General features: G+C 35.1%; 1 protein-coding gene across 2 annotated transcripts; it reads right to left on the minus strand.

Annotated features, from left to right (window-relative positions):
- Positions 1 to 2,602: 2,602 nt before the first annotated feature.
- Positions 2,603 to 19,303, minus strand: LOC134283882 (glycerol-3-phosphate acyltransferase 1, mitochondrial-like). Of its 2 annotated transcripts, none has more exons than XM_062766414.1 (22): positions 19,169 to 19,303; positions 17,450 to 17,738; positions 16,875 to 16,988; positions 16,606 to 16,670; positions 15,138 to 15,245; positions 13,235 to 13,275; positions 11,911 to 11,995; positions 10,506 to 10,602; positions 10,107 to 10,243; positions 9,201 to 9,297; positions 8,966 to 9,095; positions 8,795 to 8,877; positions 8,522 to 8,635; positions 7,918 to 8,119; positions 7,676 to 7,746; positions 7,429 to 7,574; positions 7,046 to 7,307; positions 6,780 to 6,863; positions 6,449 to 6,568; positions 4,537 to 4,663; positions 4,375 to 4,443; positions 2,603 to 3,547 (listed from the first exon to the last, which is right to left on the minus strand). In XM_062766414.1, exons 2-22 carry the CDS (start codon positions 17,714 to 17,716, stop codon positions 3,375 to 3,377), a joined length of 2,592 nt encoding a protein of 863 aa, XP_062622398.1. In that variant the 5' UTR covers positions 17,717 to 17,738; positions 19,169 to 19,303; the 3' UTR covers positions 2,603 to 3,374. The 2 variants fall into 2 exon arrangements, with proteins under 2 accessions (XP_062622398.1, XP_062622393.1); XM_062766409.1 differs by having other exon boundaries at positions 17,450 to 17,759.
- Positions 19,304 to 19,589: the final 286 nt, after the last annotated feature.

Genomic DNA, 19,589 nt, shown 5'->3' on the forward strand with positions numbered 1-19,589 from the left:
CTGCACATTTTCTTTTTAATTAAATGTTGTCAATCAGAAAAAAATTGTTTTGTTCCTGTTTCTTTCATTTTGACTGTCACTTCCATTTTGCAAAGGACATAAATGACAAACACACACACGACTGCATGACTTGACCCTTTCCACCTATGTTGAGAGTAGCTGGAGAACTGTATCTCCGCTAAAAAAAATTTTTTGACAGATCGGAGAGCTACAGTACCATCCAATAAAAAAACTGTATATTTATTGTGCACAAAAAATTGCAGTGTTTCTCGATTTATTTCTCCATGTTTTTGAACTGTTGTATCAAAATAGTAACCATTTTTTCCTAACATATTCTTTCACTGTTTCCACAACAAAACATTCTTTATAATTGTTGTTTATATCCCTCCCGGTCCTGAAATTGAGATTGTCAAAAATTTCGACTATTTACGAGGGCCGTTCAAAAATTACGCGGACTGTGCTATTATTTACTCTTACAGACGTCATATAGTTATAAAATTTCACAGAAATATGTATCTTAAAGATTCCAATAAATTTTGGGGTATTTAAAAAAAATTCTACTAAAATTATCGGTATGTTGATATCGTTGATTGCAGACAAAAAAATTTAAGCAAAAGCATGCGGATTCAAAAATTAACTCATTGATTTTCTAAAATTCGCGATATTTTTCAACAATTTTCTCAAATGTACCTTTAAATTGTTCTATTATTATGTATTTAGATTTCGGACGTAATATTTGAAGTACTAACAGAAATATAGTGATTTTTCTCTGATGCAATTCCCGTGAAAACGACTGTGAAAATGACGTCTCTTGAATTGACGGCGCACCACACTTGTGTTAAAATATGTGTAATGCTCGAGATATCGGCAACAAAGATCCAAAATATGCATAATAAAACATGTAGTAAACTACGCTACTCGTGAGATTCGCCCACAAATAGCAAATTGAAATTTTAGACAGTTAGACCTCTGTAAAAAGGCTATACGGGAAGACGGGAAGAAGATTATTTTCAAACTATATCTCATAAGTAGTTTTTGGATTTAAAGCAAAAAAAAAGAATATTCTTTACTTGTTTAATAGATTTTAAGCTTGACAAGAAATGGTGTTTTGATGTTTGATAAGTAACTCAAACTATACAGGTACTCAAGGGAAAATGTTGAGAAAATGAAAGCTCAATCACATATTTTTTATAATGCTTGTGACGTCGAAGATTTTGCTGCGGTGACTTAATGGTATGTCCTGAAAAATCACTCAAAATTAATACCAATTTACAACATTTTGATATGAAATTTTGAAGACCATATAAGTAAAGATTCTTTTATATTATTTGTGAAATTTTGCCCGATTATGTCGTCAAATATTACTTCTGTGCATCAAGTCCGCGTAATTTTTGAACGGCCCTCGTATACTGCTGTTTGGGTTTGCAAGATCATTAGGTCCAACGCACTTCGTGCATATGTCAACTACACGGGTAGTAAGGATTTTTTTTTCTTTCTTGCAATTGAGGTAAGAATTTGAAAGAATTAATCCAGAACTAAGCGCAACTTTTGTATGCATAAATAAACAGTTTTTACAATGGGTGGCACTGTAGCTCTCCGGTCTATCAATATGTTTTTTTTGAAAGCTACAGTTCTGCAGCTATGTTGAGAGGGGAAAAAAACAGGAAACTCCAAATTAATTTTTCTGTTCCAAAATACCTCACTTCTCACAATGTATAGTGATGTACTATATGTGTAGTAATAGATATTTATATTTGAATTCACCTCTTCTATGACTTTTATTTGGGCACTATAGATAAATCTGCATCAATTGGTCAGACAAACAAAACAAGAGGCCCAGGGGCTTACCTTTGATTAGGAAACTCAATTTAGTACTGAAAAGTTTAAATATAAAAGTGGTAGGGGAGGGGTGGGGGTATGATTTGAACAAATTGAATTTACACTTTAGAGATGCGTTTGAATTAATAGCCATTCTTTGTAACCACTTTAACTTCTTTGCCACACAAAGTCACCGATTTTGATGAAACTTTGCCCATTATAAGTACTTGACTCGAAAAACTCATTTCAAGTAAAATTTCAGAGAGTTTGGAGAAATTCTGAGACTCCTATAAAAGTTCAAGTCATAATAGAGATTGGCTCTTACTCTGTCACATATAGGCCTCACTGTTCTTAACATGAATTTTTTATCCATATATCCTTTAACTATGGGTCCCTGTTATCATATGGCCTCTCTATTCCCTGTGCTTTTAAATTTTTATGATGACCAATCATGGCACTGCTGTACTTGGGAAGATTTTTAAATATCTTCCCCATGTATTCCTATGTAAAACTTTAATCGCCAATTGTGGCCCCACCCTACCCCTGGGGGTCATGATTTGAACAAACTTCAATCTGCACTACCTTAAGATGCTTCCAAATAAATATGAGCAATTATGGCTTTGCTGTTCTTAAGGAAGGGGATTTTCTAAAGAATTTCCCTATGTATTCCTGTGTAAAGTATTTATCACCCACTGTGGCCCACCCTACCAAGGGGTCATGATTTGCATAAATTTGAATCTACCATACCTAAGGGTGCTTCTACATATATCAAAAGGACAAAATGAACATATTTATAATTTTAATACAAATGTACGAACATTATAATTACATACATAGCAACTTTCATAACAAGAGATCACGATTACACTGAAAATGACAAAGTTTGAGTCAAACATAACTTACGTGTATACTTATTTTCAGCATAGTAACATACAGTAACATATTGGTGCATTTGAAAGTCTTAGCTTAACAATTATCAATCAGTACTGTCTAACCATTCATTACATGTGCTGCGAGAGGAAAATTCCATGGTTAATAAACTGCAGTATGATATTTTAAAAACTTCATGGGAGATATCATACCCTGAAAAAAAAAATATAAACCTCCATGAAAATGAGATTTCACAGAATGAGGATTCATCCTTTTGGCTTAGATCATAAAAAAAGAGAAAAGACAATGTATAAAATGTTAAATTAATAGGTACTCATGCCATAATCTAAAGAATTAATGAGTATTTTCTCTTCTTCTCTCAAATGAAGTTTCCAAAATGTAGAATACCAATATTAGAATTGATCTGAATGTGGTAATTGAAACAGAGAAATGTGACAAATCTTGGTCTCTCCCAAACTAAATTTGTAATATAACTTTCTGTGTAGAAACTATCACCTATCTGAAATGAATATATTTCTATGCACACTGACAAGTGACAACCATGGATTGTCATGTTGTAATAGTAGATGCTTACATAAAGTCATACAACCATCATTGTACATGTACAATCACTACACTTCAAAGTTTACAAATCCAGAAGATTGCACACACATAAGTCAATAAAATTAACCCTTCAAGGTTTCAAGCAGATCTACATATTTGTTGAGTTTTTCTTTCACTTCAAAATGATCATGGAGTTCCACCATTCTTAGATTTCCTACACAGTAAATGTCTATAATTTTCATGTCACTAAAAGACTTCACCGAGTTCTTCAGAGAATCCAAGACAACACTCTCCTCTGTAAAAATAACAACAACTTTCTAACATGATCTTCAATACCAGGGTATTTATTTGGTAAAATATGACTGTTGCATACTGTTATGGAAACTATTCATTATATTTCTTGCATCCATAATTCTTTTCATTGCATATAAAATAGGCATTGAATAGATAGAGATACACAGTGGACCTTCAGATATCTGGATGCCTCAGTATCCGGACGATTTCTCATTTTTTTTCACCGATTTTTTTAAGGTTATTTTGTCTTGTTTAATTGGTAATTCAGGTTTCGCTTCACATATTCGGACAAATTGACTAGGAATCAAAGCGTCCAGATAAGTGAGTCTCCACTGTATACTGTCTAGCACAGGTTTTATTATCAAACAGGCACACAAATTTTAATAGCATTTATAATCTTACGAAATATTTTATTGTTCAAAATGAACATAAAAGAGCAAAACAGATTTTAAAAGCTTCTTTGCCATATATAACAATGAAGATACAAAATTATGTCAAATCATAATCATTATGTGCTGTTATTATTACACTATCAGCTCACAAGTAATCTTTGAAGTATCAACTTCCACTTCCATTAGGGAGTTTTGACAAAGACACAAATTACATTTTTTATGCCTGTGACCTTGAACTTGCCAGAATGAACCCAAGTCAAGATCATGACACAGTTGTGTGATGAATAAACTTTCAATATTTTTCCATTAAATATTGCTAAAGATTAAACATTTTTCTGTCAGCAACCATGAACTTAACAAAATGAACTTTGTGACATTGAAATCAAGAGATTCTCAAAATAACTAGTCTTCTTTTTTTCATAATCTGCATGCTTACCATTTGATGCCAGTTTTTCATGAACCCTCCTTTTAGCTTCTGAATGAATAAGGTGGATAAATTCACTCTCTGAAAACATCAGATAACCAATTAAGTTTAATTGCTTATAATTATATAATAATAATTTGATTATTTTCATTACTTGAATAAGAGTATTCTAACCCAGAAACTGTGTGTGGAGACATTTGCTGATTTGACAGGCTGTCACGTAATAAGACTCTAGGAATGGAGCCAGTATCTGGTGGTAAAACTTCAGCTTCTCCATACAATCCGCTCTGTTGGTGTTAACCTATAAATAAAATCAAAAAATTATCAAGGACTTTCTTGTAATCATAAAAATAGTCATTAAAAGTGATTAAGTATTATCTAGTCATTCTATCTATACATAAGCCTAGTGATATAACCCTTGTCTTATGTTAATCTGATATTAGCCATTGTCTAAAATGAAAGATCCCTAAAGGAAGTTAGGGAAACATTCATAAGAGCCTGCATGTGGAAAAGTTACTTGTCTGACAATAACATACAAATTGAAAGAAAAAACCTTTTAAAAAATCACTGAAAACAAAGGTCAAACACTAATATACAGTGGAGCCTCATTTATCTGGACATTTTTGTTCCCAGTCAATTTGTCTGCATAAGTGAAGCGTCCAGATACCTGAATTACCAGTTAAAAAAGAAAAAATATCGTTAAAAAATTCCGTTCTGATGAAAAATCGTCCGGATACTGAAGCATCTGGATATCTGGCGTCCGCATATCTGAAGGTCAACTGTATAGAAATAATTTGTGGTGAATCTTAATTGAGAAAGTGTAAAATTGCTAGCTCTATCTCACTTGACAGGTGTGCTGGGAAAGTGTAAAATTGTTAACTCTATCTCACCTGACAGGTGTGCTGGGAAAGTGTAAAATTGTTAACTCTATCTCACCTGACAGGTGTGCTGGGAAAGTGTAAAATTGTTAACTCTCTCTCACCTGACAGGTGTGCTGGGAAAGTGTAAAATTGTTAACTCTCTCTCACCTGACAGGTGTGCTGGGAAAGTGTAAAACTGTTAACTCTATCTCACCTGACAGGTGTGCTGGGAAAGTGTAAAATTGTTAACTCTCTCTCACCTGACAGGTGTGCTGGGAAAGTGTAAAATTGTTAACTCTCTCTCACCTGACAGGTGTGCTGGGAAAGTGTAACACTGTTAACTCTATCTCACCTGACAGGTGTGCTGGGAAAGTGTAAAACTGTTAACTCTATCTCACCTGAGAGGTGTGCTGGGAAAGTGTAAAATTGTTAACTCTCTCTCACCTGACAGGTGTGCTGGGAAAGTGTAAAATTGTTAACTCTATCTCACCTGACAGGTGTGCTGGGAAAGTGTAAAACTGTTAACTCTCTCTCACCTGACAGGTGTGCTGGGAAAGTGTAAAATTGTTAACTTTCTCTCACCTGACATGTGTGCTTGGAAAGTGTAACACTGTTAACTCTATCTCACCTGACAGGTGTGCTGGGAAAGTGTAAAATTGTTAACTCTATCTCACCTGAGAGGTGTGCTGGGAAAGTGTAAAATTGTTAACTCTCTCTCACCTGACAGGTGTGCTGGGAAAGTGTAAAATTGTTAACTCTATCTCACTTGACAGGTGTGCTGGGAAAGTGTAAAATTGTTAACTCTCTCTCACCTGACAGGTGTGCTGGGAAAGTGTAAAATTGTTCACTCTATCTCACCTGACATGTGTGCTGGGAAAGTGTAACACTGTTAACTCTATCTCACCTGACAGGTGTGCTGGGAAAGTGTAAAACTGTTAACTCTATCTCACCTGACAGGTGTGCTGGGAAAGTGTAAAATTGTTCACTCTATCTCACCTGACAGGTGTGCTGGGAAAGTGTAACACTGTTAACTCTATCTCACCTGACAGGTGTGCTGGGAAAGTGTAAAACTGTTAACTCTATCTCACCTGACAGGTGTGCTGGGAAAGTGTAAAATTGCTAGCTCTATCTCACCTGACATGTGTGCTGGGAAAGTGTAAAATTGTTAACTCTATCTCACCTGACAGGTGTGCTGGGAAAGTGTAAAATTCCTAGTTCTATCTCACCTGACAGGTCTGCTGGAAGATAAAGTTTTCCTCGTCATCTTCTTCTTCATCCCTCCAGGCCATATTTTTGGACAGTCTCTGGGCCCAGCCTTTCTCATACATACTGTACTGGTCATCACACTGACCAAAAGATAAACATATATACTGTACTGGTCATCAAGTCAATTACACCACCTAAATGTGTCTTCACATTACAATTTGATATTGATTTATGCACATTATAGCAGCTATAATCACAGTATTTTTAAAGAAAAAGATTAGAAAAATTTGCTTCAATTTTATTTTTACTAATAGTAAAGATATTACATGTAATAAGTAAAACAGCACTCACCAGCATTTCTTTGACTTGAACAACTTCCATGCTTATCATCTGATCAAGTTCATCTTCAAGGGCCTCCTCTAATTGTTTGCATGGCTGAAATAAACCCAAACATTTAATTTATCCTTTTGAGTAGAAGAGTGGTCTCCCCCCAAATTTGCAGCAATATCCTTGTATCAGTATCCTTAAGTACTAATGCACAATGATGGACATATTCCAATTTGAAAAAATAGTATATTTTATATCAAGTAAACTTTTAATTATATTAATTCACTTACCGAGACAAATATGAACTCGTATTGAAGAAGTTGACAAATTTCTACAGCGACTTCTATGACCTCCTCTCTGGTGGCTGAGGAGGTCACATGACCAGCAGTGTTGTCAAGGGATACATCACAACAATAAATAATGGCACAGGAGATCACACTCTCCAGTAAAAAGACTGACAATACAGCGTTACTATAGTAACTCAGCTCCACAAGGGCAGATAATTCACTACTGGCTTTGTAAAATTCTACATTAGAATCGGGTTCCATTGTTCTGAAAATACAGTCAATTTTTAAGTCATGATCCAAAACAAACTTCCCAAAAAAAATTAACAAGAACTAAAAGTTGGGATATTTTTTTCAGTTTTATTTGAAAGCCTATGTTATTGACAGACCTTGTAACTAGATGATTCCCCAATAGGAGGCTAGCGGACTGAACGACAGCCTCAGACTCCCCAGTAAAGCCTACATCTCTCTGACGAACCTTCAGTTCAGAAACCAACCACTCCAAATCTAATGCTAGCTGACTTTTCTGCACTCCCTGCAAACACAAATAAGAATGCTCTAAAAATAGTCTGTGGAGCAAATGACAGATTTTTTTAAATTCTACATTATAATGACTTTTTTGATAAGTCATTGTACCTGTCTGTGTTTCTTTAACAACAGGAATGCCAGGAGATTGGTACTCATCAGCGCTGTGCTATTTGTGCTTGCTGCAATTGAATAAGATGTCTCTTATTAATAAATGTGAGAAATTGGAAAATTCCTGTAAATCATTATTTCACTTATCACAAAAAAATACATTCCAACTTCTAGAACACAAGTTCTTTTTATAACAAAATACAGAATTTCAGTCCGTTCTTTGATGGATGAGCCAGACTTACTGTAGGTGATATGCTCTGCGAGGTCCTGTACAATCTGTCTGTTGTCGTTTCCGATGTCAGATCCGTACAGTGAGGAGACACTGCCCTGTCTACGGATCACCGGCGATGGCGACAGGTCCGAGTCCGCAGACAGCTCCCCCTCCGAGTTAGGCTCACTCCCCTGAACACTAGATTGGCAAGACTGAGTATTTTGCAGGTATTCCTGTACAAAAAAGAGCAAAATGTTATTTATTAAAAAAACAACATGTCCTTTAGACTACAGACCCATGGGCCACAACTCTCATCTGAGTCAATGTTTTTCTGAAAAATTCTAGACTCAATTGTATGAGCAGTTTCTGAGAACATTGATGGATAACAGAGTACCATTGGAGAATGAAGAAAATAAAGTGCATTCCAAAACATGTGATACACTTGCCAAATATAGTTCAATTATCAGAAACAAATGAGTGTGCATTATAAAGCACTTCAAATGGTCCTGTACCTTACAGTGTGAAAGATAGCACATACTGGTATACATACATATTCATATGCTAACAAATGGATTGAAGGACAAGAGAGTCTATAATCCACAGTATGACACATCAAAAAATACAAATTTGCTTACCTTGAGAGAAAGAGGCTTGCAGAAATCGACACGAACACTTCCATATTGTGTTCTGCATACCTTCAGTAAAGCTCTTACAGCTCCTAAAAAGGTTTCTGGCTTCTTAGCCAGACCCTAGGAAAAAAATCTCCATTTTTAAATATAATGGCATCAAATCAAATAAATATACTGTACTATGTAAGCTCACTTAACACATGTAATTATAGTTTAAAGTTCTCATCTGTATTGATATTATGTAATCAGTGGATCAAAAAAAGGATACCCGGTACTTACCAACTGCTCTGTACTAAAATTTCCATCCATCAACTTCTCGTAATTGATACTAACAGGAACAATGTACACATCCTCTACATGGCCTGCCACACAAAGATAAATTTAGTTACAAATTTTTAAATAAATCAAACATTATATATGGATTCTTAGAAATTGTTACATCACTCCTACCACTGGAAAGTGTTCCTTGTATCACAGACAGGAGGCCACCTTTGGGGGGATAAGATTTTCCAGATCGACTTCGACCTCCCTCCAAGAAAAATTCCATACTCTGTCCATTCCTCAACAATTCTTCAATATACTGCAAATTCAGTACAACAACAAATTGTATAAATTAAAACAAAATACAGTGTACCAATTCATATATAGAATACAATTTGTTTGTATTGAATGACCAGAAACTTACAATGTGCAGAATAGACCTGTAGAGCATGTCTTTCTTCCCATTGCTTTTATCAAGTTTTCTACGAATAAAAAATCCTCCTAGACTCTTCATAAATGGTCTGCAAAAAGAAAACTTAATTCATTATATATTTTTTTCAAAGAGCATAAATATATGTGAAACCTGGAATTTCTATGGGAAACATAAAGGCCCATTGGCCACAATGCTAACCTGTGTAATCTCATTCCTGCTGTTCTTCAGAGGATTTCACCCACTCTTAATTCCCATGAATATTTTTACCCCATCTACGGTCCCTCTATCCCATAGGATCACCTTTGGTCCCCTATTTTGGCCACATCCTACCCCCCAGAAATATGATTTGAACTATTTACAATCTATACTACCTCAAGAATCTTTCACTTATGTTTCAGCTTTTCTAATCCAGCATTCTTAAGGAGAAGATTTTTGAAGATTTTACATACACATTTCAATGTTAAATTTTTATCCCCTACTGTGGCCCCTTTGGGCCAGTGGTTTCAACAATTTTGAATCTTCACTACCTTAGAAAGCTTCCATCTTCATTTCAGTTTTTTTTTTAGCCTCATGGTTCTTGAGAAGAAGATTTGTTTTAATAGTCCAATCATATTTTTCCCTTTTCTAGGTTATCTCCCATTGGAAGGTTTTTACCTTTTAATTTCTTAATTAAGAATCCCCTTTACGCAAGGATACTTTGTACCAAACTGTCAAAATTGTGCCAGTGGTTGTTGAAGAAAAAGCTGAAAATGTGAAAAGTTGACAGACAGACAGACACTGTGCAATAGATGATCAAGAAAAAAACTCTTCTGAGTTTTAGCTCGGGTGAGCTGAAAAAACTGATGAAATCAACATAAATATTTTTCCATGATGTTGATTTGTTGACATTCCCCTCACCCAAAGATAGGAATGTTGAGGTTAATTCCAGCTGCCACATAGGGACTCTGAATCTTGTAATGCCAGAAGATGAAAGTCATCAGGACATAATCCAGGTGACTGCGGTGAAGTGGTAGATAGATCATAGGGACACCTCTCTGTAAGATAGCAAATTTGTACAATGATCAATTCATTCTGCCTCATGTAAAACACTGAAAACAAACCAATAACTAATGGATGTACAACACAGTTAGAAATTTTCATTCAAAATTTATCAATACAACAAATTAAAAAAAAAAAAGATACTGAGGCTTCAAAATTATGAACAATAATTACAAGAGGCCCAAGGGCCACAATGCTCTTCTGACTTTTCATATTGTAGTAATTTACTATTGTAACCTTTATTTCTTTTATGCTTACCTCTGAAGCTTTTTTCACAACATCTATTTGTCCTTTGTGAACCAATATTGCACGTAAAATAGAGGGGAAAACCTTTGTCAGAATCCAAGCCACAATCCTGGGAAGGAAAATTTAATATATCAATTTAAATCAAATTCTAGCACTGAAAAGCAGGTGACTCTTATTGACACTTATTATACATTTAATATGTATAAATAGTCATGAACTAAATACTATAAATCTGTGAAAAATATGCTCCTTCAACTACAAATATAAGTAATTTCAGTTCAGTGTGAAGTTTTGCATTACATCACAATCTTTTTAGACAGACGCATCCAGCGTAAACAATCCACGCCCCCGCTGTGTGATTGGTCAACTCATATTATCAACATTGACACGGAAATAGTCTGTTGCACGTGCAACCAATCAGGATTTGAAGAAACTTCCAGTCATAAAGCTTGTGGTTAGGAGGCGTGTACAATTTACCTTGAGTGCAGCCGTCATCATAGGTTGTGACGTAATGCAAAACTTTATACTTAACGAGGCCTAGTCTAATTCGAGTGCGCATAACTATGCAGCTTTTAATTTTCAAGGAGTCATAAGTACGACAGGACACCTTTCCAAATTATTGTGATTTTAATATAAAATTAACATTATCTGTAACGCCTACTTGTCTTTAATTGTGATTTTATGACAATTATTAGGAAATAACACTGAAATGGGTCTAACGACGTCACTGTTTTCCAATTTTGTAAGCAATGCATGATGTTGAAGAATGACACGACTCCCTTATATGTTTGTAGACGTTCATGGATATTATACAATGTACTAAAAACTGATGACAGAACATCAAAAGAAACATACTAGCAATCTAATATTGCTTTTTTCTAACCAAAAAAATTATCTGTGCCGATAATTCATCTGCACCGATATGTATTTATACCGTATTAAATATGGCAATTTTAGATCTAGAGGTATCATTCATCGAAAAAATAAACTTTGTAATTAGGACCTAGATCAACCTACAATGTAGATGGTAAATTTTTTGAAATTTCACAATTTGGTGACTTTTTGCAACAACTTTCAAATAGTTGACTGAAAAAAGAAATCCCAAGGGCAGAAATACACAAAATATGGAAAAAATTTGATAATTTGGCACTATTCCAACAAATTCCCATAAGGCCCAATAGTAAAATTTGACAAGTTTTGAGATGGCCCCCTAAGAAATCGGGGTGGTAAACATTCGATCTTTTAATCTTAAAACAATAAATATAACAGTAAAAAATAAACTGACGAAAAATTATCAAAATCCCTAAGGTAGAAATAATTAGACTTGGCCTCGTTAACTGAAATTACTAACACATGTACGAAATTTCATCTGGTTAACTTTATATATAATGAACCATTTTTTAAGTACATGTATTACCCTGCTAATTTTCCTGTAATGGTGGATTTCATCACATCAAAGATCCTTTGTGCTCTCTTCTCTGAACTTATTCTTTTTTTATCATCTATATCAAAACAATGAAAAAGATACTGTTAAAAATATTAGTTCTATTTATGACAGTTGAAAATGTTAAAAACAGATAGCAAAGCTTTTAAGCTTAAACAAGAGGCCCAGGGGCCACAGCGCTCACCTGAGCACATCAGCTAGGAAAAAACACATATCAGATCAGAACTGAAAGTATATACTTAAAAGTTGGTCGGCCATTTTGGGGGGGAACAAACTTACTGAGGATAATTTCACATGAGTTTCATTTATCCTGGCTTTGAAGTACTTGAAAAGAAGATTTAAAAAGGTTTCCCTATATATTTCTATGTAAAACTTTGGTCGGCCATTTTGGCCACACCCTTACCCCGTGGTCATGTCTTGAACAAACTTGAATCTACACTACCTGAGGATAATTTCACATGAGTTTCATTTTTCCTGTTTCAATGGTTCTTGAGAAGAAGATTTTTTAAGATTTTTCCTATATATTCCTATGTAAAACTTTGACCGGCCATTTTTGGCCCCGCCCTACCCCCGGGCGTCATGACTTGAACAAACTTAAATCTACATTACCTGAGGATGATTCCACATGAGTTTCATCTTTCCTGGCCCAGTAGTTCTTGATAAGAAGATTTTTAAAGATTTTGCCTATATATTCCTATGTAAAACTTTGATCGGCCATTTTGGCCCCGCCCTACCCCCCGGGGGTCATGACTTGAACAAATTTGAATCTACACTACCTGAGTATGATTCCACATGAGTTTCATCTTTCCTGTTCCAGTGGTTCTTGAGAAGAAGATTTTTAAAGATTTTTCCTATATATTCCTATGTAAAACTTTGATCAGCCATTTTGGCCCCGCCCTACCCCCGGGGGTCATGACTTGAACAAAATTAAATCTACATTACCTGAGGATGATTCCACATGAGTTTCATCTTTCCTGGCCCAGTGGTTCTTGAGAAGAAGATTTTTTAAAAATGCCAATAATTTTTCTCTAATTCATGATTATCTCCCCTTGGAAAAGGGTGTGGCCCTTCTTTTGAACAAACTTGAATACCCTTTACCCAAGGATACTTTGTGCCAAGTTTGGTTGAAATTGGCCCAGTGGTTCTTGAGAAGAAGATGAAAATGTGAAAAGTTAACGATGACGACGACAACGACAACGACAACAACAACAACGACGACAGACGATGGACAAATTTTGATCAGAAAAGCTCACTTGAGCCTTCGGCTCAGGTGAGCTAAAAACTCAAAATTCAAAACCTGTAATTTCAGCATCTTCCTGGATAATTGCCTCCTTTACCCTGTAAGAAAAGATATGTAGAGATTTATAACAAAAATATTTTACATTATTATATTATAACAACTGAATTTTCAATTAAGGGGTTTACAGTTGTGAATGCATTAAAAATGAAGTGTAGTATACAATATAATTATATGATCAATCACTTCATCGTGCCTAAAAGATCTATTAGAGCAAGTTAGTACAGGTACAGGTCAATTAAATGAACTAATTAAAACCCATAAGTAGTATGCCTATTATACAAAGCCTTATTAGGCTCAGATAGACAAACAAAATATACATGTTCAACATTCTCATCTCAATCAATTTGATACAGATGTAAGAAACCTTATGTACCTATCAGGCTGTATATATGCCATTCATGCCTTGTGGTCCTTTATTTAGTATGTCTTAGATTATATTAGAATTTTTGAAAAAAATGAAAGTTTGACACAAGCAAAATTAAACTGATCAGCCCACAGCTTTTTTTTTCCAGAAAACCTGTTTTCTACAATTTATAAACAGGTGTATAAAATTTCTCAAAAGGGCAGAGTTGTATTATTTACCAAACAAGAGGCCCATGGGCCACGTCGCTCACCTGAAAAGCGTTGACCATTCCGTTCTTTACCAGATTTCCCCCTTGTTATACTTAATGCATCCCCACCCTACCCCACTGATCATAATTAAGACATTTTGAAATCTACACTACCCCATGACCCTTCCATGGGCACATATGTTCGGCTTTTTTGGCGCAGTGGTTCCAGAGAAGAATTTTCAAAGATTTTTCCTATATATTTCTATGTAAAACTTTGATTCCCTATAATGGCCCCGCCCTTCCCCCGGGGGTCATGATTCCTACAATTTACAATTTACACTACCCCAAAATGCTTCCACATAAGTTTCAGCTTTTCTGGCCCAGTGGTTCTTGAGAAGAAGATTTTCAAAGATTTTTCCTATATATTTCTATGTAAAACTTTGATACCCCATTGTGGCCGCGCCCTTCCCCCGGGGGTCATATTATTTGAACAATTTAGAATCTACACTATACCAGGATGCTTCCACATAAGTTTCAGCTTTTCTGGCCCAGTGGTTCTTGAGAAAAAGATTTTCAAAGATTTTTCCTATATATTTCTATCTAAAACTTTGATTCCCCATTGTGGCCCCGCCCTTCCCCTGGGGGTCATTATTTGAACAATTTAGAATCTACACTATACCAGGATGCTTCCACATAAGTTTCAGCTTTTCTGGCCCAGTGGTTCTTGAGAAGAAGATTTCCAAAGATTTTTCCTATATATTTCTATGTAAAACTTTGATTCCCCATTGTGGCCTCGCCCTTACCCCGGGGGTCATGATGTGAACAATTTAGAATCTACACTATACCAGGATGCTTCCACATAAGTTTCAGCTTTTCTGGCCCAGTAGTTCTTGAGAAGAAGATTTTCAAAGATTTTTCCTATATATTTCTATATAAAACTTTGATTCCCTATTGTGGCCCTGCCCTTCCCCCGGGGGTCAGGATTTGAAGAATTTAGAATCTACACTACCCAAAGATGCTTCCACATAAGTTTCAGCTTTACTGGCCCTTTGGTTCTTGAGAAGAAGATTTTTTAATGACCCAACCCTATTTTTGCCTTTTCTTGATTATCTCCCCTTGCGAGGGGATATGTCCCTTCATTTTAACAATTTAAATTCCCCTTCACCCAAGGATGCTTTGTACCAAGTTTGGTCAAAATTGGCCCAGTGGTTCTTGAGAAGAAGTCGAAAATGTGAAAAGTTTACAGACGGACAGACGGACAGACAGACGGACGGACGACGGACAAAATGTGATCAGAAAAGCTCACTTGAGCCTTCGGCTCAGGTGAGCTAAAAAGTGACCATTCTTACCTGGGATGGGTTAGGACAGATGAACTGACATCTGGGTAAACATATTTTGTCCGCCTTCTCACAGCGTACACAATGTTAGCAAAATATTTCTCTTTCCAATTTCTTCCCCTACAATTGCCAAAAAGTGTTACAAGGAATAATTATGTGTTGCCTGCAAGAGGAACATTAAGAATAGGAATGTTTTTCATTTAGTGAAATCTTCATTATTTTGCAAAGAATAAAAATAGTTTAAAATCTGATTTTCCCCATGACCCGTACATAAAATGTAATTGAAAAAAGATAAATCAGAAGGGAAGGTGTTCAGCATGTTCATTTTTAATAAATATGCTGAAAAATCCAATCTTTTCCTATGAACATCTCCTTGTTCAAGTCTCTGTTATGACTTTATAGCTCTACTGGTTTGTATAATAAAACAATGATCCTTGATTTAGTCTCTTTTCATGGAAAGACTGCAATCAGACTAAAACTGTAGGAGGAGTAGCCTTTTATAAGAATTTTACAGAAATTTCTATTTTTCATAACCATGGCATACCTTTCATAGAAATCAAAAACAAATAAATAGAATTATTTAACTTGCTGTTGTCTTATTGTGTGCAATGTTAAATTGTAATATCCAAGATGAATGGAGAGCTAAACAAACAGCTACACAGATAGATGGAATTGCAGTATTGTGTAATGTATCTTTATATTATCGTTTTACAAACACCGTGACAGTTTACTTGATAGGGCGTGCTAAAATTCAATAGGCTGATGATCATTTTACTCATCGATTGGATGTTTGATTTCAATGGAATCTATAATACTTTGCATATGAAACACAGAACCCAGTAATACCACTGACAATACTGACCAGTCGCATTGAATGAGTATGTAGTAAACAACAATTACATGTGGACGGACAAAGCAAGTTTTCCAATCTATGATGATGATATTGATAGCTACATAGTACAACACAAGCAGGGTAGCCTTAATAATTCTATTCTTTAAATTCTCTTATACGTATATAAAACCCCATCCTGTCAAATCACAACAAATATAATACGTTTTTTCCATGACAGGAAACGGGCTTTAACAGACCACGTGTTGCAGGTAAGTACAAATGCCGCACTGCTAAACAATCATTCATTCTGACTGGCCAGTATTATCAAGGTATTGTATTCTGAGCTTCATATGCAAATTAGTACTGATTCCATTGAAATCAAACATGCAATCGATGAGCAAAATGATAATCAGCACACAAAATTTTAGCACGCCCTATCAAGCAAACGGTCACGCTGTTAGTAAAATGATAATATATGATCCTCTGCTTAGAAGTTTGTGAATTTTGGTAGCTTTGGTTCATCAAATGGACAGAGCATATTCATCTACATCCTAAGCTTATCATTCAACTAAATAAAAAAAAAAATCCTTATTACCATAACTTAAAATTTAAAACATTTCTGACCAGATATAAAACACTGAATTTTACCTCATTTCTAAATCCAGAATATTTCTAAATCCCATTTTTACAGCCTCTACTGTACTGAAATCTACCTGTAAAAAAAAAGACAGAGCATCATGTAAAAAATTCAACATGTCAATGAGACTGCCATTAAAAATTTATAAATATTTCAAGATGGAGAAGATATACATGTATATCTAAATGTTTAAGATCTTCCCTAAAGACTTATAAATGATATCATCTTTTCTAAAATTTATTTTCAAAAGAGGAAAAGTGAAGATGCATTTTGTTCTGACCTGACTGTTGGGCATACAGGAGCAGACATTTCCCATGTAAGGCCGGGTGACAAGCAGGGTTTCTGCTGTGATCAGGGGTTTACTCTTAAACTCAGCAATTGCATTGTTGGTCACCTTCAAAACAAACAGTTATCCTGTATTGAAGAATAAAAGGGCAAGTTTTTTTTCAGTAAATTGAAATCATTAAAAATAAAGTAAGCAAAATAAACAGAACACATTATGATTACCAGGTACTGTGGTTTCATTAATATTTGTTGAGGACCAATTTTCAAGGATTTCATTGTTAAGCAGATTCACGAATTTAAATGTTCATTGAATTAAGAAATTATAATGTCATTCATTTGTAAAGTCAATGCTTTTGTCCACGAAATTACGTATCCTCGAAAAAGTCTGTTTTACAAAATCCACGAAAATTAATCCCAATGAAATTTAATGAAACCACAGTATATGATGTTTAAGTCTTAAAACACAGGATTTCCTCGGGTTAGAATATGGGTATTTAATTCTTAAACATGATATATTTTTGGTCGAGACAGAAGTAAACATGCTGGTTAGTTTAGATTTTCTACACTAACCTCCTCTGTAGCTAGAGCTGCTGGTCTCCTGTTTCGCTGTCTAGCTCGCCTGTGACTGGCTGGCTGGATACTATCTCCATAACGCTCCCTCCACTTGGCTCTTCCCTCCTGTGTTATTTTATCAGCCAGCTGCCCAACCTGGTCCCATTTAATCTTATTCTCAGATCTTGCATCTCCTTCCCTCATTCTTGGACCATGCCCCTCCCACTTTGCAAACACTGCCTGCATATTTGGGGTGAGGGGATCTTTTGCATTAGGGGACGTCATGGTTCTATCAGCCCCTCTTCACCTGTAGAATAAATGCTCCGATCTGCAACAAATTAACCATGCTGCAGCAAAGTACTCTTTGTTCTAATATAATAGTCAACCAAGAACCGTCACAAATGAATCATAACATTGGATGTACCTAAAACAGTACTGGGCCTATCACAACTGTCCAGATTTAGTATTATCAGTATATGATAACCTTGATAAACTGATACCATATCTCTCACACAGAACACTGATCCCTTAGGTTAATTACAGGAACACAATGAACATTAGGCCTGCAAACTCAATTATGAGAAAAAAAAAATGAAAACTTAAAATTACTCTTAGCTGTCAGACAGGGGTCTTCCTGCTATAACCAGTTTCTGACATATATACTGATAGCAGCCTGGGGTGTTAAAACAATACGCAACATATCACACTATTATAAAATGCCCTCTAATCTGTAGTCAACTTACAATATCTGCAGGTGCTATGGCTGAAAAAAGGATTGAAAAATTAATGTTTTTTCCCATACTAGTCTAAAGTGGTTAAGCTATGCGTTCTTGATGTAAATCTTGGATTTTTCATTAATTGTTTTAAGTTTGTATTTCTATTATCAAATGTGTATTTTTGAAAAAATGTAAATAATTTTCAAGAGGTGTTATCTTTTTTTTAAAAATATAATACTAGAAATTTAATTAGTTTTTAATTTACCATTGAAGTGTTTTAACAGATAAATGCTATTTTCATCTTCACATTTTATTTTCCAGCAACAAATACATATTCTTAAAAAAATTATAATGATATTTCTATATTTTACATTTGTTCATACAATAAAATTGCATAACATCTTGTCAACAGTTCGATTAGTTAGAATGTTCTATGGTTAAAATGATAAATGTCCTACGGACCCAGTTTTGTGATGAGGGCTTGTCCCAAGACACAGTTAGATTATTCTAACTACAGTTCGATCAGTAGGGCCTTAAGGCCCCTATCCATTTGCAAACCTAGCATCATATATCTAATTTTGTGTTACTTGTTACTGCATCAATTCAAACCCATTATTCCTTTCTGTATGTCTGTCTGGGTCAGTTGTAGATAACCTAAGACTATTACAGATTTAACAGTTTATTATGTCAACAACTGAACAAGGACGACCTTGACTTTCACCGTGAACTTTTCCCATCAGGTCAATAACCTTGTTCTTCACATCATGAAGGCAAGCATGGGTGTGTAAAACAAGAGAATGTCCAAATATTTAATTACGTTTATGGATGTTCAAAGTTTTTTGCTGTCAAAATGGTTATTCCTGGATGATGTCATACATCATTATTATTACATGCACTAGGCCTTGCGACAACGCACGGATGCTTTCCCAAGCTTGCAGAAGTTGCTGGAGTATTATTTGTAAAAAATAGAGAATTATTTAGCATTTCGAAATAGCAATAGTATACGTAAAAAGGATCTCACCTCAAACAGTCATCCTTATCCATTATCTGTTATTGGCTCATTGTCCTCAAACCCAGCCGTCAGCCGGCATTTGGAGTTGTTTATGTTTCAACTTTTATCGACACGTGCGTGTGCACATATTAGTTCGTACCAAGTTGATTTGTAGTCAAAAAACCAAGTCGGCGTTTTTCTGGTCCAGTTATCTAGTATTTTTTTAATATATGAAATCATGTTTAATAAAAAGTGTATTGTGAGATGGTGAAATTTATAGGCATCTATGACATGATGCAAATGATATCTGGGAACAGCAGACCCATAGCATGCATAGCGAGCATACTTTACTTATGATTTTTAAAAGACACCCCATTTTTCCCGTACATGTACGTCTTCTGTATGTAAAATGTTTGAAGTTTAGTGACAATGCATCAGTTTCTTTTTAGAC

The sequence above is a fragment of the Saccostrea cucullata genome, unplaced genomic scaffold (assembly GCF_032062105.1).
Source record: "Saccostrea cucullata isolate Sc308-1 unplaced genomic scaffold, CSIRO_AGI_Scuc_v1 ctg146, whole genome shotgun sequence".
Lineage (NCBI taxonomy): Eukaryota > Metazoa > Mollusca > Bivalvia > Ostreida > Ostreidae > Saccostrea > Saccostrea cuccullata.